The sequence below is a fragment of the Nerophis ophidion genome, linkage group LG12 (genome assembly GCF_033978795.1).
Source record: "Nerophis ophidion isolate RoL-2023_Sa linkage group LG12, RoL_Noph_v1.0, whole genome shotgun sequence".
Taxonomy (NCBI): domain Eukaryota; kingdom Metazoa; phylum Chordata; class Actinopteri; order Syngnathiformes; family Syngnathidae; genus Nerophis; species Nerophis ophidion.
Genome location: NC_084622.1, coordinates 28,471,725 through 28,493,710, shown reverse-complemented (window position 1 = coordinate 28,493,710; position 21,986 = coordinate 28,471,725). Strand labels below are relative to the sequence as shown.

Sequence of the window (21,986 nt, the reverse complement as noted above, 5' to 3'; positions counted from 1 at the left end):
GGAAAAAGCCAAAGTATGTTGAAACATTAACAAAAGTATTTTTTAAAGTTATTTTACCAAGAAAAAAGCCTTTAAAGAACTGGTTGTCTTTCACCCGGGGTGCAGAGATACAATCAAACCAAGAAGCGGCGCTTCACAACATTTCACCAAGTGATTCAGAGCTTTTCTCCCGCTCACTCACGCGCACCAGTGACCCGGGGACATGGACCCGCTGCTTGACAAAGTGTCTTAAAGGTTGAAAGCAAACTTGTGTTAATCGTGCTAATCAGTAAAATAATGGTGGTCAATAAAGCACAGTCATCCAAAAAGGGTCAGGGGTAGGCAGGGGTAATTGCACACTGCACACGCATCCTCTGCGTACGGCAAATCTAGGCCGCGCACAAAATCGAATAAAAAGATAAGTGCATAACAGTGTGCACGTCTGCCGTCGCTCACATGTGCGCCACTGAATGGTCAAGGAGTTTTGGCGTTTGCTCACACATGAAAAATTGGGCAGGGGCGTAGCACCAAATTCGAGGCCCCCCATGCAGGAATCTCCAATATAGGCCCACCATCCTACCCTAAATCCAACGCTGCCGCCTGATTCACAAACACTTTGTTTGTTTACGTGTATGTCTATGGTGGCAAAGGGTTTAGAGCATCTGCCTCACAATACGAAAGTCATGAGTAGTCAGGGTTCAATCCCGGGCTCGGGATCTTTCTGTGTGGAGTTTGCATGTTCTCCCCGTGAATGCGTGGGTTCCCCCGGGTACTCCGTTTTCCTCCCACCTCCAAAGACATGCACCTGGGGATAGGTTGATTGGCAACACTAAATGGTCCCTGGAGTGTGGAGTGAGAATGTTGTCTGTCTATCTGTGTTGGCCCTGCAATGAGCTGGCGACTTGTCCAGGGTGTACACCACCTTCCGCCCTAGGCACCAGCGCCCCCGCGAATCCAAAGGGAATAAGCGGTATAAAATGGATGGATGGATGAATGTTTAAATGCACTAAAACACAAACTACTGTATTAGATAATTAGACCATATCTAGATAACCCCCCCCAAAATATTTTGCTGTTGCTTTAAAAAATAAAATGTTCGTTTTTCTAACAAAATAGTACAGACATATTCAATATTAAATGACCATATTATGAATTTTTAAGATGATACAATTGTTATTATTTAACTAAACATCACTATAAATAAGTCTAACTTTCCTTTACTTTATAGTAGGGGTCCTCAAACTACGGGGTCTCTCGCTTCATAATGCGCCACACATTTTCGATGGGGGACAGGTCTGGACTGCAGGCGGGCCAGGAAAGTACCCGCACTCTTTTACTACAAAGCAACACTGTTATAACACATGGCTTGGCATTGTCTTGCTGAAATAAGCAGGGGCGTCCATGATAACGTTGCTTGGATGACAACATTTGTTGTTCCAAAACCTCTATGGACCATTCAGCATTAATGGTGCCTTCCCAGATGTGTAAGTTACCCACGCCTTGGGCACTAATACACCCCCATACCATCACAGATGCTGGCTTTTGAACTTTGCGCCTATAACAATCCGAATGGTTATTTTCCTCTTTGTTCCAGAGGACACCACGTTCACAGTTTCCAAATATAATTTTAAATGTGGACTCGTCAGACCACAGAACACCTTTCCACTTTGCAACAGTCCATCTTAGGTGGGCTCGGGCCAAGCCAAGCCGGCGGCGTTTCAGTATATTGTTGATAAATGGGTTTGGCTTTGCATAGTAGAGTTTTAACTTGCACTTACAGATGTAGCGACCAACTGTAGTTACTGACAGTGGTTTTATGAAGTGTTCCTGAGCCCATGTGGTGATATCGTTTACACACTGATATCGGTTTTTGATGCAGTACTGCCTGAGGGATCAAAGGTCCGTAATATCATCGCTTACGTCCAGTGATTTTTCCAGATTCTCTGAACTTTTTGATGATTTTATGGACCGTAGATGGTAAAATCCCTAAATTCCTTGCAATGGCTCGTTGAGAAATGTTGTTCTAAAACTGTTCGACAATTTGCTTACAAAGTGGTGACCCTCACCCCATCCTTGTTTGTGAATTACTTAGCATTTCATGGATGCTGCTTTTATACCCAATCATGGCACCCAACTGTTCCCATTTAGCCTGCACACCTGAGGGATGTTCCATATAAGTGTTTGATGAGCATTCCTCAACTTTATCAGTATTTATTGCCACCTTTCCCAACTTCTTTGTCACGTGTTGCTGGCATCAAATTCTAAAGTAAATGATTATTAGCAAAACAATTTTTTTTTATCAGCTTGAACATCAAATATGTTGTCTTTGTAGCATATTTAACTGAATATGGGCTGAAAATGATTTGCAAATCATTGTATTTCTTTTATATTTACATCTAACACAATGTCCCAACTCATATGGAAACGGGGTTTGGTACTTATTATTATTAGTGCATCTGTCTTTAAAAATTTCACTGATGATGATAACACAATATTCTAATAAGTATTGTAATTGAGTGGTAGTATCAATGTATTGTGTATTGTGACATTGTAACATCCCTATCAATAATATAGCACCACAATAAACACACCAGGTTTCCTTTTTAAAATACAATCCAAGATTTATTACAGAAAGTGATATCCAAAGTATCTTATAGTACATTTCTCTTTTTACACCTCTTTTTTCAAACATGTATAAAGGAACAAAGCAAAACGTATTAAAACACGTTATGTCACATTCTATCACTCATTAAAATGTACAGCATGAACTTGCTCAAGCACAAACCTAATAAGAAGCTGAACGTTTTATTATAACCTAAATTGTGCTATTAGGAACACCTTTCTTTCACTGTGCACACGTCTAAACTCCAATTCAAAACAACTACGTCAATTTATGCCTTAATGTTTCGGACCTCATGCGATAGCATATAAAAATAACCTAAACTTTATAAAATGATGTCCCTCCAGGAAACATACCATATTGTCTGGGCTTCCAAAATTCCTCAGGAGTGGAAAAAGAGTTGAGTGTGATATGTGTAAGATGAAGTAAGTGAAGTCAGCGCTGCTTTAAAAACAGATGCTAAAATCATGCAGACTGGACTGTACAAGGAGAACAACATGCATAGATTTCCAATGTTCACATAGCAGGGAACCTTAACTACTTTCCTAACGGTTAAAATCTCTCTCGTGAAAACAGACTTTTAAATGAAATGTAAGTATTAGACAGAATATTGTGACAGAAACCAATGTTGTTGTTTTTTTTACATACAGGGTATGTCAGATGGCATTCTAGAAGTTACTTTGTAGTGAATGACTAAGCAAGGTAAAGAACCAAACGTGATTTTAGTGTGCGCACCTTTGCATATGCACCGCTGTGCAAAAATAGGGTTGAGAAAGAGAATTCCTTTGATTGTATTGTAGGAAATATGATTGGAAAGTCGAACATTCGGAGGACACCTGAGAAATGCAGACAGGACACCTGAGGGTGAATACAAGAACTAAACAGAAATACATGATTAAAAATACACTGTACATTGAAGAGCAACATAAATAGGTTATACGTGGAAAGAAATCTACGATACAGACTTAATTTTTTTTTGTACGTTATTTTTCAACCTTTTCTTAGACTTTTGCAAATTGAGGTTCACGTTCAACTTTCTATCATTGCCCATATAATAATGTTAGTATGGTACACATTTCAACATGACAAAGTGCAAACTCAACATACATGTAAAGCCTTCTCATTTAAAGTCAAAAATGGAAATGATTAACTTTGAATTTTAAATCACTAATAACACGAGAGTCTTGACCGCTAACCTCTAAAATATAGTGTTAACCCAAATATAGGATGCTATTTTTTTCCTGAGAAAAAAGTCTGACTTGTAGTCAGGCTCTCGAGCAAAGATATTCGATTTAATTGTTTGGGTGCCACATTTCCAGAAAACTCAGTAATCTGGGAGTTGTATTATGTTTAGTCTGGTGAACCAACATCCTTCATAGGAGACATTTGATTGTTGTCCATTCATTTTACAGTTAAAGGAGTGCTCTACTGTTTCTAAGGACATTCCGCAAAAAAGCTAGGATAGCAATATAATGTTTGCTGCAAATACGTGAGCAACGTTTTTAAACTGAACTTGTGGGCCACCAGTTGAATAGCCCAAATGATGAAAAAGAGGACTAAAAATTTAACCTTGAGGAACACCATAAGTGTATATAAAGAAATCGAACAAATGACTACTGACTGCATGTGAAATAAAGGAGCTGCAGCAATACTTTAGTTACATAAATCAAATTACGAAAAAAATGTGTAACTGCCAAAAAGTAGAGGACTTAAAGGACTGCCTTGAGGACCACCTCTGTTATGGAAATCACAAGTTTAAATCGCAAAGTTATAATGTCAATGCTTACAGTGGTCCTATTTCTTTTATACAACAGGGAAACTCCTGAACTTGACTTGGGGGCCGATATGGTGTCAGTCCCGGGCCAGATTTGGCCCCAACGCCACCAGTTGAATGGCAGTGCTCTAGAGATTTACTGCTTGCGCCAAACCGCTTTTTCCAAGGCAAGTCAGAGCTTTTCTTCTGTTCACTTACACACAGCCGCTTCAAATAATTGGGAAAGTTAGCAAACAGAAGATGCGTTATGATGCTAATTTTAGGAAAATTGTCCTCAAAGTTTTTCAACAGCTAAGATTTATATATATATATATATATATATATATATATATATATATATATATATATATATATATATATATATATACATATATATATATATATATATATATGTATATATATATGTATATATATATTATATATATGTATGTATATATATATATATATATATATATATATATATATATACTTAGTTTATTTTTTTTTGTTGTTTTTGTTGTTTTTGTTGCAATCTACCATTATCGTTATTTCACTGATAATAAAAGCAGGATTTGGGGAAAAAATATCAGTTTTTGGGGATTTTTTTTCCTTACAAAAGTTGTCTTATACTCACAGTCATCTTATATGCGGGTCAAGGCGTTATTATGTCTATTTTCAGTACTAAGAGAAAAGAACAACAAGTGTTTATCAAGCTGTCTGGAAGATATATTGCTCTGCATTAAGACTTCACACATATCCCCATTCCAAACATACATTTCTCTTAGCCATCTTGTACTGAGCAGCCTGGACAGCATGGGATGATGATTTAACTTAACAACCGAATCATTCCTCACTATTTTTGGTTGATTTCTGAATAAACATTGTTTGACTGTATTGAGTTGTTTTCCTGTTTGTCCAGTGGTTTTTCTTGTGTTTATTATTTTTTTATTGAAGTTTATATTTATATAATCATTATTTTATGATTATATTATAGTATATTAAGGGTGTCCCCATCCATTATTGACATCAAATATTGGATTGATATCAGGAAAACATACAAACAAACAAACAAACAAGGATTATAATCGGCTTGTAACTAAAATCTCTGATATAAGCAGATACAAACATTGTATATTTTTTAAATTGAAAGATAAATGTATATACAAGAAGTCCTAATTGTGCAAAGGTGGACAGCCAGTTAGCAGTTAAATATCATCCAATCGGCAAACATTCTTGTACTCTAATAATAAGTCATTTACTAAAGGTAAACATGGCATGCTATAGACTACTTGGAGTTAGCAGCTACACAATAGCCAAGCACACAATAGCACGCAAGCTAGACATATGTAATAAGTGTCCTTAATTGAACAATATTGCAATCCAAGACAGCACAATTGTCAATATAGGTAAGTATCAGATCGTTATAGTTGCATATTACTTAGACATACAAAGTCTCCAAAGCAGAAGCCTATTAGAAAAGTAGCAAGCATGTCCGCATGTTTCAATTTATTGCTTATGACCTTGATTTAGAATTATTTTGGCTACTAGGTGTCGTCAAAAGCTAATTAGCACTCCACTACAACTAAAAGGGGAACTGCACGTTTTTTGGAATCGTTCACAATCATTTTAAGAGACAAGTGGACGTATCTTTTATATTGCACTCAAGCTCGTAAATAAGAGTACTCTTACATTGAAGCCAATGGGAGGTCCTCTGTTCCGCCCACAAAGCCTTCTAAAAAAAACATCCAAAAAGTGCCAACAATACATTTACATTTTGTGCCTTGAATATTAACCAACAATTAGGAATATTGTAATTATAAGCGCTGACGCAGACGATCTATTTATAGTGGCGCCATAATCAGAGAGAGCTAATTGGCTTGTGTGGTTATCTTGACATCATCGGCTGGTGAGCTGCTTTCTCCACTCAGAGCTCGTGGAAGTTTATTCTTGTTCATAAATAATGTAAATGTCTTTCACCTCGATAGTAGAAGAATGAGGACAAATAAACGACTTGGAAATGGCGAGAAAAAAACGGAAAGGCGTTCGTTTCCACCCCCCTTTTTTCTTCGCAAGGATTAAGAGTCATTCTTTTTCTCAATGGGATTATATGAACACCCTCACAGTCGGCACCCCGATGACAGCAGACATTGTACAATAAGTGATATTGTATTATTTTTGTTGGCTGTCATGAAGTCTGCAGTTGCAGATGTTTTTGAAGGAAAAGGCAAACGCGATGCATTTTCCCGCCGTATGCTTGAAATAATCAAAATACGTAAATATTACATGTTACTATGAATGTACCTTCTACTACATTACACATATACCTACACTACGTGTACTTTATATAAAACGATGGAAGTATATCGATGTTTTTTTTCAAGCGCTTTATCGGCGGGATAGAGCGACTCCGATAGGCTCCATCGTAAGCAGACTTTTGATCACATTTATTTATTAGTTACAATGCATAAAACAGAAAAACATGTGTGCTTGTCCTACATAAGGATTATCAATGATAAACAAAATTCCCTAAAGAGTGCAGTTCCCTTCTAAAGACAGCAAACGTCCATTCTATAAAAATGTGACTCACAATTGAACTATTCATTTATAAAAACGGATTTTTTAACTTTTGTTGGATTAAACCCAGGAAGTGAAGAAACACATGTGTTAGTAATTGCTATGAAAAAGGGGATAGGTTGATTGGCAACACTAAATTGGCCCTAATGTGTGAATGTGAGTGTGAATGTTGTCTATCTATCTGTGTTGGCCCTGCGATAAGGTGGCGACTTGTCGAGGGTGTACCCCGCCTCCCGCCCGATTGTAGCTGAGATAGGCGCCAGCACCCCCCGCGACCCCAAAAGGGAATAAGTGGTAGAAAATGGATGGATGGATGGATGGATGGACGTCACAATCCCTGCCAGAAACTATATATAATAATGTTCAAATTTAATTTTTTAATTGTTCATTCAAATAAATCTTAATCGTGCTATAGTCCATCCATCCATCCATCATCTTCCGCTTATCCGAGGTCGGGTCGCGGGGGCAACAGCCTAAGCAAGGAAACCCAGACTTCCCTCTCCCCAGCCACTTCGTCTAGCTCTTCCCGGGGGATCCCGAGGCGTTCCCAGGCCAGCCGGGAGACATAATCTTCCCAACGTGTCCTGGGTCTTCCCCGTGGCCTCCTGCCGGTTGGACGTGCCCTAAACACCTCCCTAGGGAGGCGTTCGGGTGGCATCCTGACCAGATGCCCGAACCACCTCATCTGGCTCCTCTCGATGTGGAGGAGCAGCGGCTTTACTTTGAGCTCCTCCCGGATGGCAGAGCTTCTCACCCTATCTCTTAGGGAGAGCCCCGCCACACGGCGGAGGAAACTCATTTCGGCCGCTTGTACCCGTGATCTTATCCTTTCGGTCATGACCCAAAGCTCATGACCATAGGTGAGGATGGGAACGTAGATCGACCGGTAAATTGAGAGCTTTGCCTTCCGGCTCAGCTCCTTCTTCACCACAACGGATCGGTACAAAGTCCGCATTACTGAATGACGCCGCACCGATCCGCCTGTCGATCTCACGATCCACTCTTCCCTCACTCGTGAACAAGACTCCTAGGTACTTGAACTCCTCCACTTGGGGAAGGGTCTCCTCCCGAACCCGGAGATGGCACTCCACCCTTTTCCGGGCGAGAACCATGGACTCGGACTTGGAGGTGCTGATTCTCATTCCGGTCGCTTCACACTCGGCTGCGAACCGATCCAGCGAGAGCTGAAGATCCCGGTCAGATGAAGCCATCAGGACCACATCATCTGCAAAAAGCAGAGGCCTAATCCTGCGGTTACCAAACCGGAACCCCTCAACGCCTTGACTGCGCCTAGAAATTCCGTCCATAAAAGTTATGAACAGAATCGGTGACAAAGGACAGCCTTGGCGGAGTCCAACCCTCACTGGAAATGTGTTCGACTTACTGCCGGCAATGCGGACCAAGCTCTGGCACTGATCGTACAGGGAACGGACCGCCACAATAAGACAGTCCGATACCCCATACTCTCTGAGCACTCCCCACAGGACTTCCCGAGGGACACGGTCGAATGCCTTCTCCAAGTCCACAAAGCACATGTAGACTGGTTGGGCAAACTCCCATGCACCCTCAAGAACCCTGCCGAGAGTATAGAGCTGGTCCACAGTTCCACGACCAGGACGAAAACCACACTGTTCCTCCTGAATCCGAGGTTCGACTATCCGACGTAGCCTCCTCTCCAGTACACCTGAATAAACCTTACCGGGAAGGCTGAGGAGTGTGATCCCACGATAGTTGGAACACACCCTCCGGTCCCCCTTCTTAAAGAGAGGAACCACCACCCCGGTCTGCCAATCCAGAGGTACCTCCCCCGATGTCCACGCGATGCTGCAAAGTCTTGTCAACCAAGACAGCCCCACAGCATCCAGAGCCTTAAGGAACTCCGGGCGGATCTCGTCCACCCCTGGGGCCTTGCCACCGAGGAGCTTTTTAACTACCTCAGCGACCTCAGCCCCAGAAATAGGAGAGTCCACCACAGATTCCCCAGGCACTGTTTCCTCATAGGAAGACGTGTTGGTGGGATTGAGGAGGTCTTCGAAGTATTCCTTCCACCTATCCACAACATCCGCAGTCGAGGTCAGCAGAACACCATCCGCACCATACACGGTGTTGATAGTGCACTGCTTCCCCTTCCTGAGGCGGCGGACGGTGGTCCAGAATCGCTTCGAAGCCGTCCGGAAGTCGTTTTCCATGGCTTCCCCGAACTCTTCCCATGTCCGAGTTTTTGCCTCCGCGACCGCTGAAGCTGCACACCGCTTGGCCTGTCGGTACCTGTCCACTGCCTCCGGAGTCCTATGAGCCAAAAGGACCCGATAGGACTCCTTCTTCAGCTTGACGGCATCCCTCACCGCTGGTGTCCACCAAGGGGTTTTGGGATTGCCGCCCCGACAGGCACCAACTACCTTGCGGCCACAACTCCGATCTTCCGCCTCGACAATAGAGGTGCGGAACATGGTCCACTCGGACTCAATGTCCAGCACCTCCCTCGTGACATGTTCAAAGTTCTTCCGGAGGTGGGAATTGAAACTTTGTCTGACAGGAGACTCTGCCAGACGTTCCCAGCAGACCCTCACAATGCGTTTGGGCCTGCCAGGTCTGTCCGGCATCCTCCCCCACCATCGCAGCCAACTCACCACCAGGTGGTGATCGGTAGAAAGCTCCGCCCCTCTCTTCACCCGAGTGTCCAAAACATGAGGCCGCAAATCCGATGACACAACTACAAAGTCGATCATGGAACTGCGGCCTAGGGTGTCCTGGTGCCAAGTGCACATATGGACACCCTTATGTTTGAACATGGTGTTTGTTATGGACAAACAGTGACGAGCACAAAAGTCCAATAACAAAACACCACTCGGGTTCAGATCCGGGCGGCCATTCTTCCCAATCACGCCTCTCCAGGTTTCACTGTCGTTGCCAACGTGAGCGTTGAAGTCCCCCAGTAGGACAAGGGAATCACCCAGGGGAGCACTTTCCAGTACTCCCTCGAGTGCTCCCAAAAAGGGTGGGTACTCTGAACTGCTGTTTGGTGCATAAGCACAAACAACAGTCAGGACCCGTCCCCCCACCCGAAGGCGGAGGGAGGCTACCCTTTCGTCCACCGGGTTGAACTCCAACGTACAGGCTTTGAGCAGGGGGGAAAAAAGAATTGCCACCCCAGCCCGTCGCCTCTCACTGCCGGCAACGCCAGAGTGGAAGAGGGTCCAATCCCTCTCGAGAGAAGTGGTTCCAGAGCCCTTGCTGTGCGTCGAAGTGAGTCCGACTATATCCAGCCGGAATTTCTCGACTTCGCGCACTAGCTCAGGCTCTTTCCCCCCCAGTGACGTGACGTTCCACGTCCCAAGAGCTAGCTTCTGTAGCCGAGGATCGGACCGCCAAGTGCCCTGCCTTCGGCTGTCGCCCAGCTCACAATGCACCCGACCTCGATGGCCCCTGCTATGGGTGGTGAGCCCATTGGAGGGGTGACCCACGTTGCCTCTTCGGGCTGTGCCCGGCCGGGCCCCATGGGAACAGGCCCGGCCACCAGGCGCTCGCCATCGTGCCCCACCTCCGGGCCTGGCTCCAGAGGGGGGCCCCGGTGACCTGCGTCCGGGCGAGGGAAATCTGGGTCCATGATTTTTCTTCTTCATAAAGGTCTTCGAGCTGCTCTTTGTCTGATCCCTCACCTAGAACCTGTTTGCCTTGGGAGACCCTAAGAGGGGGCTTTATGTCCCCGGACAACATAGCTATAGTACAAACTAATATTTAAAACAATAAAAACTGAGTCATTAAAACAGATACACTACTTAGACTAAAGCACTATCAGTGAATGAAGCATTAGAAACACAAATCATGCAAAATTGTTTTTTTTTTTTAACAGTCAGGGTTCTAACCTTTACCCTTTTTATTCTAGTAATAAAAAAATAACCTGGTGAAAATATTTCAAAGTGTGTCTGAGTACTTTTTGAGCAGATTCAATAATACCACGATAACAACGATAATTTTGGTCACTATAATATGAACTTTTTCAATCTTTGCAACCCTACTTTTTCATACCTATTATTGTTTTCCAAATAATTTCACCTGTTCAATAATTTTCTAAAATTCCACACCACAAAATAACCAATGTATGAATCATGCTGATATCGTATCGCAGGGGTAGGGAACCTATGCCTCTCGAGCCAGATGTGGCTCTTTTGATGACCGCATCTTGCTCTCAGATAAATCTTCGCTGACATTGCTTAACAGAATAAGTAATGGATAATTCCACTGGTAATCACAGTGTCAAAAACAATGTTCCAAATATAAAACATTCTAATGCATTTTAATTAGGAGTGGGCAAATGAATGCGTTAATTATGAGTTAACTCATCAATCTATTAACGCCGACAATTATTTTATCACACATTTGCGTATGTTGTTTACATGCTTTTATTTTGTTAACGCCTTTTCTTAACAAGATGGCGTCGCCCGGCGTCGAGGGGCTCTTGGTAAAGATGGAACATTTGGCAAAAATACCGGACAATTCTGCAAATTACATGGCTGGCTTACAGCGTGGTCACTCCGGGATCGCTTACGACTGCCAGACAATTCCGGATGTGGATAGATCGGGCCGTTTTGGACTGAATGTCGCGTGCTTGCTAGACCGGCTAGCTAGCATGGGAATACTTTGCCGGCTACATCCAGCGGGCTGTGAAGCAGCGGAGTATATGTATTGTCTGTCTATTTATGAATAATGCAGACGAGGAGTGTTGGTTGAGTTCTTAACGTTTACTTTCAGAGCGTGCATATCACAACATACAAGATGCCGTCATGGCGACACAACCTACACTACCGCGCATGCTCGTCACTCCTGTTGCATGCTGGGTAGGGTAGTTCTTTTTTTCCCTGGCTCATAACATCATAATATAGTACCATGTACATGCGTTCAGTTTATCAAAGCACCAAGCAAACAATCGGAAAATTCCCATCATATCAATTCCTAGATATGGTCATAATTATTTTAAGTGCACTACGCAGAATAAACACAACATTATTAATATTGCTACTACGGATAATTTGATCAAAAATTCCCTAAAACAGCCCACTACCTATAATATAGGTTTTTTAAACATAAGATCCCTGATAAAAAAAATGTTTCTGCTGTTACCGCAGAAATTGCCTGTTCAGATGTTATGATTGTGGCTCAGAGATTTGTATGTAGATTATATTTATTTTACATAACAAACAGGATAACTTAAATACCCTGGCAGTGGTAGTAATAAGCTTAAATGTTTGTATTTGATTTTCATAAAATATGCTATTTAACTGCTACTGTTTAACAAGGACTGATTTAAATTGTGTTTGCACAACAAATGTTTTGGCGCTTTTGTTCATGTGGGGGAATATTCCAATAAAGGTGCACTACACACTACTTTTGAATTCATTATTGGGCTTTGCGTATACAATGCAGTTAATCGCGATTAATCAGAGAAATAGTGCGATTAACTTCGATTAAAAATTTCAATCGTTGCCCAGCCCTAATTTTAATCCATCCAACTGTTTCCTACCGCACCTGTTCAAGAAGTCACATTAATGGTAAACGTATTTGATCTATTATCGGTTAGCGTCAGAATAACAATGTTATTAAAAAGAATAAGAGACTTATTGTACTCTAAAAATGTTGATCTTACTTAAAAATTCATGAATTTAGTTGTATTCAGTGTTAAAAAATATGATATGGCTCTCACGGAAATACATTTTAAAAATATTTGGCTTTCGTGGCTCTTTTAACCAAAAAGGTTCCCGACCCCTGTGACGTATCGGATCAATATCTTATCGCAATGTTTTTCAACCACTGTGCCGCGGCACACTAGTGTGACATGAGAGATTGTGTAATTTCACCTAACTGGGTTAAAAATAATTTTTGCAAACCAGTAATTATAAACCTGTCTAGAGCTCGGCAGAGTAACAATGTAATACTCTTCTATATCAGTAGGTGGCAGCAGGTAGCTAATTGCTTTGTAGATGTCGGGAACGATGACAAAAAGGTATCTAACGCTTAAACCAAAAATAAACAAATGGCGAGTGCCACTAAGAAAAGGCATTGAAGCTTAGGGATGGCTTTGCAAAAATGAAGCTAAAACTGAACTCGCAGCAAAGTAAACACAAACAGAATGCTGGACGACAGCAAAGACTTACAGCGTGTGGAGCAGACGGTGTCCACAAAGTACATTCATACATGACATGATAATCAACACGAAAATAGGAGCACAAGACAAGAACTAGAACTAAAACACTACACACAGGAAAACGCCAAAAAAACTCAAAATAAGTCACGGCGTGAAGTGACAGGCGGTGACAGTACACCTACTTTTAGACAAGAGCTATAGTGATGAATGCTTGATGGATGGCACTTTTTAGCAATATCGGCTGCTTTATTTCATTTTTTATGTTTTCTGCTGGTGGTGTGCCTTGGGATTTCTTAAATGAAAAAAATGTGCCATGGCTCAGAAAAGGTTGAAAAACACTGCATTATCAGATGTTAAAAAGTTATGGACACCCCTATTATTTTTTTTATTGAATTACCATGATTGATTGTTTGAATATTATTTCATTGTGTATTTTTCAAAAACCCACAGCTGTTTATATAAATACAAATCTCACGTATGTTTGAGTTTTGAAGATATGATTGGTACTTTTGCCGCAGGAATGTGTTCATTCACGCTGCTGTACGGAAATTGTCGCTGTCGGGCAAGAACCACACCGCATCTTTCAGTTGAAGCAGCCACACTTCACAGCAATTACCGTCAGAATGTGGCTTCAACCGCAGCTGACCAATATTCTCATCCGCCCCTTGGAACCTGTAAGTGCTTCTTTGCGTGTGAGTGAGCAACAGCGGTTGGATGTTCTTTGTGCAGCGAACATCCAAGCCGCAGGTATGTCCAAATCATGCTTCAGACCTTCCAACAACAAATGGAAAACAGGCTATGGGCACGGAGAGAGAAAGAGAAGAGAAAAGGAAGCAGATTTGTGGCTCCTGCGTGCAAGCGTCACTCATAATGGGAGTCACGTTTCGGCGAACACTGTTGTTTCGGAGCCATTAGACCGGAGTAGGTACCCGACTGCGGGTGACTCACGTCAAAAGCAAACTCACTCAGGAGAAAGTTCTACACCAGAACAAGTCGATAAGAGAGGCTTTTTTGCACTTGAAAGCGCACGTGCAGCACAAACAGGCACACGTGATGTCGGCGCAGAACTGTACAGTAGGCACGGTCATGTTCACACTCTGCAAACTCAAGCTCAGCTGTAGCACAACAAACACACACTGACACACAAACCAGGCACCAAGAAGGAACACAACGACACTGACATGCACGTTCTGTAGGCTTCCTCGGACAAGTCTCCATGATGACCGCTACTGTTTTACACCAATAGCATCAGCATGCATCATGGGGGCGGGGGTGTAGCGTCACCTCTCCTCTAATCGGGAACCGCCGGGGTTCTGATGACGAGAAAAAAACGACCAAAAAAAAACATGCAGCTGACTGCAGGATTCCGAGCAGACGAGAGCTAGCTGCCACACAGAAAGAGAGAGAGAGAGAGAGAGTGCAAGATGGCTGACGAAGTGAACCGCTTCATCTGCATAGTAAACATTACAACTGTAGTACAGCAGTGAGGCCATGACACAGCACACAGCAAGGGGGGGGTGGGGGGTGGGGGGTGGGGGAGGTTGTTGGGGGGGGGGGGGAGGGGGGAGCTGTGTCAGGACGCGAGGGTGGCGTCCAGCACGGGAACAGATGGCGAGGGAGGGGTCGGGGTGACGGCTCATGCTGAAGCAGCTTTGGAGTGTCATTACCGAAGAGAGTGTCTTTGGTGAATCTGCTCAAATCCAAGGAGAGAAGCAGACAAGAGGGGACGGGGAGGGGGTAGAAAGTTAAGGCCACTCGTGGTGAAAACGCCGCCCGTTCTTCTTCCGCTCCTTCTGCAGGTGCTCCAGCTCGGCCTCGTACATCATCTCCTGCATCAGGTACTTCTCCCTGCGCATGCGGTCACACAGGTCCTTGGGCATGTCCGGGATGAGGTACGCAATGAAGGATTTGATGCCAAACACCAGGTGCTGAGGAAAGCAGTGTGCAATATGAAGTTATATTCTCTCCTAATGCCATCTTTGTAAATGTATTCTTCTTTTACTTAGAACAGTGGGCCCCAACCAGTACCGGTACTGGTCCGTGACGCATATGCTCCCGGGACTTAGGGACTTGAATGATCGCAATCTTGCTCACTGCCTGTCCAAACCGCATCTTTGCAATCATCTCGCTGACTTTCATTTCTGAAAACTGATGTACATAATTGCTATTTTCAAAATCCTATTTTTATACAGTTTTCGTGTTACAATTCATATCCAACAATTGTGATATGAATTGTAACAAGACCCGCGATATATCGATATACTCGACATATCGCGGGTTTGTCTCTGTGCGATATAGAAAATGACTCCCGTATTTTTCAGAGTATAAGTCGCTCCGGAGTATAAGTCGCACCTGCCGAAAATGCATAATAAAGAAGGGGAAAAAATATATAAGTCGCACTGGAGTATAAGTCGCATTTTTGGGGAAATTTATTTGATAAAACCCAACACCAAGAATAGACATTGAAAAGGCAATTTAAAATAAATAAAGAATAGTGAAGAACAGGCTGAATAAGTGTACGTTATATGACACATAAACAACCAACTGAGAAAGTGTCTGGTATGTTAAAGGCCTACTGAAACCCACTACTACCCACAACGCAGTCTGATAGTTTATATATCACTGATGAAATATTAACATTGCAACACATGCCAATACGGCGTTTTTAGTTTACTAAATTGCAATTTTAAATTTCCCGGGAGTTTAGTCTTGAAAACGTTGTGTAATGATGACGTGTACGCAAGACGTCACGGGTTTTTAGGAAGTATGAGCGCTGCACACACACACAGCTAAATGTCGTCTGCTTTAACGGAATAATTACACAGTATTTTGGAGAACTGTGTTGCTGAATCTTTTGCAATTTGTTCAATTAATATTGGAGAAGTCAAAGTAGCAAGATGGATTTGGGAAGCTTTAGCCTTTAGCCACAAAAACACAAGGTGATTTCTTGTTTAAAATTCCTGGACGTGAAAATTTACTATGGATCAGAGCGTGCTCAAGAGAACATGAAACACGACGGGATGTCAACCAGCAGGTTTTGGTGAGAAAATTGTGGTTAAAAAGTCGCTTCTTTCCGGAGAAAAGCTGAGCTTGCCCCGTCCATAGCTGCTGTCGACTCCCCTGAGACACTGCGCGTCAAGACACCCGTGGACGTGCACCTCCGACTATCAGGTACTATTTAACTCACTAAAACACTAGCAACACAATAGAAAGATAAGGGATTTCCCAGAATTAACCTAGTAAATGTGTCTAAAAACATCGAAATCCGTCCCAATGCAATGCAAACGCATTTTTTTTTTCTAGTCCGTCGCTATCAATATCCTCAAACACGAATCTTTCATCCTCGCTCAAATTAATGGGGACATTGTCGTTTTCTCGGTCCGAATAGCACTTTTAGTTGGAGGCCCCCATTATAAAGAATGTGAATATGTGAGGAGCCCTCACACTTGCGACGTCATTGTCTGCGACTTCCGGTAGAGGCAGGGCTTTTCTGTTAGCACTGAAAGTTGCAAACTTTATCGTGGATGTTCTCTACTAAATCTTTTCAGCAAAAATATGGCAATATCGCGAAATGATCAAGTATGACACATAGAATGGACCTGCTATCCCCATTTAAATAAGAATATCTCATTTCAGTAGGCCTTTAACCTAACATATTATGGTAAGACTCATTCAAATAACATATAGAACATGCTATACGTTTACCAAACAATCTGTCACTCCTAATCGCTAAATCCGATGAGAGCTTATACTTCTAGTCTCTTACGTGAATGAGTTAAATAATATTATTTGATATTTTACGGTAATGTGTTAATAATTTCACACATACGCCGCTCCTGAGTATAAGTCGCACCCCCGGCTAATCTATGAAAAAAACTGCGACTTATAGTCCGAAAAATACAGTATAGTGTGATATTCGTGTATACGTTCTCACGCAGTTGCTTTTAGCTGCGGGCAGTACACTACATGCGTTTCTCCTTCTTGCTTGTCTCTCCTTCTCACAGAGACGTAAAACAAGCGCACCTTCTCACACGTCACATACTGTCGTGTGAGCAACGTCACACACTGTGATGCTAGCGGAGTGTTGCTGGTGGTAATACGAGAGAGAGAAGGTGCCAATCTGGCAACAAATAGAGGAAGAAATCATTCCCAAGAAAAACAGCAGGGAGTGCATCGTCTGGCGGTGGTTTGGCTTCAAGCGGGAATATGTCGAAAATGTATGCGGCAGAAGCGTTTCTTTAAAAGTAGCACCACTGCTAATTTGTAGCATCATTTGAAAAAAGAATGAGGAGGGCTTGAAACTCCGCATGTCAATATCTCAGTTCGGTGCCACACCAACAAAATGCTGAAGCAACTATTTCCAGATCAACACCGTTTGACATACACTATTTGATTTCCTATTATGAAACGCATTTTTATTTGACACTTATTGAAATATCTTGTGTCTTGTGTATCATTCACAAAAGTCTCTTTTTTGCTCTGCCCCCCTCTCCTGCGTAGATAAGTTACTTGGTGACCACAAATGCTCTGCTAGCTGTTCAAAAGTGGACCAATCATCTGTGCATCAGTTGGAGACGTCTCTGTGCTGCTAACTTGTCTCCACTCAAGATGATCTCCCGCTGGCCCCACTATGGACTGGACTCTCACACTATTAACTAGATCCAATCGACGTCCATTTCACCAGTCGCCCACATCTGCGGTCCCCTTTCAAGGTTTCTCATTGTATCCCATTGGGTTGAGTTTTTTCTGATGTGAAATCTGAGCCAAGGATGTTGTTGTGATTTGTGCAGCCTTTTGAGATACTTGTGATTAGGGCTATATGAATAAACTTTGATTGATTGCTTGATATGATAGTAAATACTTGATAATTGATAAGTTGTCTTTTTCACAGCAAAGTTGAGCTGTATTAAGAATGAACTGGACGTGGAAATGTGTGTTGCCTCACGCCAACTTCATGCTTCACATAAGCACACGTCTACTGGCTGTAGATACTTTTGCGACTCACAGATGTGGTCGTTTGGGCTTTGCGATTATTAATTAATGTAGGCTATTATTTTGCTACCTTTTACTGTCACTTTGTGTTCCTGTGACTCCAGCACCAGCTTTGCCAGCCAGGCCGACAGCAGCAGCCGGTGTTTGCAGCACAATGGCAGCGGAGACAACGGAGGAATGGCCCGACTTTGTGCCACACACGGGTGCTACCGCAAATAACTCTGTGTTGTAATAATAAAGTGAATAAGGTCTAGGAGCGTTTTCATTCATCCAGGTCATTGTCATCTTAGGGCATTCAATCGATCGCAACTGGACTGTTTGGTTTGTGTTAGAAGACATTTCGCCGCTTATCCAAGTAGGGTTCATCAGTTCGTGCTCATAGACTTAGATTGTCAGATCTAGTCCAGCGGCTGGTGCCAAATTTTTAAACTCCAAAAAACAGCAGGGTGTGTCTGGGCAAGGATGGTTTTGCCCTGTTGTAATGAGGAAAAAAATCATCTGTTTCAATGCAAATGTGTGGATCGACTACTACGACTCCAAAATAGTCAGAATCCCCATGTAAGCATTCCATTCTGTCAGGCTTTCCCCTGACAGTTTGTCTATGTTTTAGTTTTTTCCTCTGCATTTGTCTGTTTCCTCTGTGTTTAGTATCTCCTGTCTTTATTTCCTGTCTAGTGCTCTTATTTTGTCAGCTTCCTGTCTTGTTCCCTGAGTGCTGTGTTCCTCCTCAGCCTCGGCTGATTGGCACCTGGCCACACCTGTTGCCAATCAACCCGCTCCTATTTGTACCTGCGTTGTCTTGTCAGTTGCTGGATCATTGTATTGTCATTTGTATTGTCATTGCCACATGTCGCTCTTGTCGTGTCGTTTTGTTACAGCTACTACCTGTCGTGCTACATTTTCTCCTGGTCGTCGTAGCGGTAAACGGTTTCTGTTAGCATTAACCATTTCCAGTTTTTTCCTGTTTGCTACCCACTAGCTTCCACGCTAGGTCCTTTTTTGTTTCTTGCTAGCTTCTATGCTAAAGACCCTTAGTTTGTTATTCCGCCCATGTGCGCGCTTTTTGTTTGTACCCTTTTGGTTTTGGTTTTGTCTTAGTATTTAATTGAATCATATTTACTTACCAAATGCCTGCCTCCTTCTCTGCATCTTGGGGTTCAACACCAAATAATTGTGACACCATTCAGTTGTAAACAAATGGCACACATGGCATACTGGTCATCTTCTGTGACCAGAATGTTTCTAACTCCTGTTATTTGTTGGAGGCTAAATTGCAGAGTCTTTTTGGAATGGTTGAAAGGACACTGTTGAATGTGGGAGACAGGTGGTGTCACAGACCGCCTCCTCAGCATCAAGGGTTGGAATTGGGGGTTAAATCACCAAAAATGATTCCGGGGCGGTGCCCACTGCTCCCCTCACCTCCAAGGGGGTGATCAAGGGCAGAGGTGGGTAGTAACGCACTACATTTACTCCGTTACATTTACTTGAGTAACTTTTGGGATGAATTGTACTTCTACGAGTTGTTTTTATGCAACGTACTTTTACTTTTACTTGAGTATATTTATAGAGAAGAAACGCTACTTTTACTCCGTTCCATTTATCTACATTCAGCTCGCTACTCGCTACTTTTTTTTATCGATCTGTTAATGTTTGTTTTGGTTTATGACAGAGCTTCAATGTAGGATCTGCGCATGCCTGCGTTTCACCAATCACATGCAGTCACTGGTGACGTTGGACCAATCAAACAGAGCCAGACAGTCACATGACCCGACTTAAACAAGTAGAAAAACGTATTTGGGTGTTACCATTTAGTGGTCAATTGTACAGAATGTGTACTGTACTGTGCAATCTACTGATAAAAGTTTCAATCAATCAATCAAAAGTGTAAAGGAAAAAAGACACTTTTTATTTCAACCCTACTTCCCGTCAGACTGATCGCACAGTTCCTGTCTTCACAATAAAAGCGGCGCTCCATCGTGCCTGCGTTAACAAAATAAGAGTCTCCGAAAGCCAACGCAAACAAGATAGCAAACTACGGAGTTTGCCGCCAATGTATTTCTTGTAAAGTGTATAAAAACGAATATGGAAGCTGGACAAATAAGATGCCAAAAACCAACGCCTTTCATGTGGTATTAGACAGAAAGGAGGAACTTTTATTGTCCTCCATTTGAAAACGTGGACGTATCAGCACTGTACTGTCTGATTCCAATCAATGCAAGTCATCAGAATCAGGTAATACACCAACTTATATTCTTGTCTTCATGAAAGATAAGAATCTATATGTTAAATATGCATGTATATTCATTAAAACATCTTTAACATGTTAACAAAAACAGCAAAATAAATAAATATAAATGATATACTGTATATATAAATGTAGGTATATATATATATATATATATATATATATATATATATATATATATATATATATATATATATATATATATATATGATATGTGTGTGTATGTATATGTATATATAAGGTAGATCACCTCGACTTGGTCATTTATTAAGTAATTGATAAACGTTGAAAAACCATTTAGTGGTCAATTGTACGGAATATGTACTGTACTGTGCAATCTACTAATACAAGTTTTAATCAATCAATCAATCAATCAATCAATCAATCAATCAATCAATCAATCAATCAATCAATCAATCGATCAATCAATCAATCAATCAATCAATCAATCAATGCCTACTGAGCCTATGGTGCTGTTAAGTTATTGTGGCTCAATGTGCCTTATTTTTTTTTATTTTATTGTACTATTATTTAATATATATTATTGTTTTAGTTGCTTAAGAGATATTCCTGGCTCTGAATTTGCTCACTGCTATTTTTATGTTTTTGTGCATTATTTGTTGCCGTAATCATTAAACAAACAGGTTACTCATCAGTTACTCAGTACTTGAGTAGTTTTTTCACAACATACTTTTTACTTTTACTCAAGTAAATATTTGGGTGACTACTCCTTACTTTTACTTGAGTAATAAATCTCTAAAGTAACAGTACTCTTACTTGAGTACAATTTCTGGCTACTCTACCCACCTCTGATCAAGGGTGATGAGTCAAATGCAGAGAATAATTTCGCCACACCAAGAGTGTGTGTGACAATAATTGGTACTTTAACTTTAACTCTGTTCAGAGATGGTTTTTCAACCTTGAAACAGACAGCTTCCCTCAATCCTTTGGTACCGTCCAACCTCCCTGTCCAGAATCTGTAATTTTTTGTTCTCAAGAAGGCTGTTTCTCCCTGAGGTGCAGATAGGCAGCTGAGTCTTGACTTGCCCGTCTATGCTGTGCCATGCGTCAGCTTAATGGTTGTTTTGTTAACCCAATATACAAACGTTTGTTTATCATTACAATGGATAGCATACACCATATTGTTTTTGTGGGTGTGGGGTGTCTGGTCTTTATGATGCACCAGTCTCTGTCTCAGGGTGTTGCCTGGTTTGAAGTGTACTGGGAATTATTCTGAGTTTCTCAGATAGACCTGATATGGAATGACAATATTTTTGCGTCTGTCTCCTTTTTCTTCCTCATCCACTCTGTTCTTGTTATTTCTGGAACTGGAAGCACTTTTCACAATGATTAAATGCGTAATCAAACAAAAGTCACAATATTTTGTGTTCATTTTGATATGTTTACAGTCAAAAGATTGCAAACTAAATATTACATAATTTTAACGTGAAACTAATCTGTCTGTGAAGAGGCTTATTATACAAATCATATTTATATTGGGGTTAATCAGACTCACCCACGTCTTCTAAAGTTTTACGTATTATTGCAGCGAATATCTTTTCAAACGGGGTGCAGCACTACTTTATCTCTGGTCCGCTCGTCTGTTTTGACCATGCACATCCATCTTCTTCGTCGCCTTATTCCTGGCGTTCAACCTTTTTTTTGTTTTTTTTCAGGTTGT

The 21,986-nt window shown here is 41.8% G+C and overlaps 2 protein-coding genes across 5 annotated transcripts in view; one reads left to right on the top strand and one right to left on the bottom strand.

The window, feature by feature from the left end:
- LOC133563247 (uncharacterized) overlaps positions 1-18,311 on the top strand; it is a 74,425-nt gene extending 56,114 nt beyond the window's left edge. For 2 of the 4 annotated variants that reach the window (XM_061917271.1, XM_061917269.1), the window contains 2 exons: positions 4,414-4,540; positions 13,587-14,574. In XM_061917271.1, the coding sequence (XP_061773255.1) occupies positions 4,414-4,540; positions 13,587-14,189 (730 nt within the window). In that variant the 3' untranslated portion in view covers positions 14,190-14,574. Of the gene's footprint in view, positions 1-4,413; positions 4,541-13,586; positions 14,575-14,673; positions 14,907-16,147; positions 16,240-17,568 lie in introns of those variants that run through there. The other 2 variants (XM_061917270.1, XR_009809021.1) reach the window with 2 other exon arrangements.
- Positions 9,547-21,986, bottom strand: part of ano3 (anoctamin 3) — a 165,337-nt gene continuing 152,897 nt past the window's right edge. The window contains exon 25 of the mRNA XM_061917264.1: positions 9,547-14,996. Coding sequence (XP_061773248.1) covers positions 14,814-14,996 — 183 coding nt within the window. The 3' untranslated portion in view covers positions 9,547-14,813. The remainder of the gene's footprint in view (positions 14,997-21,986) is intronic.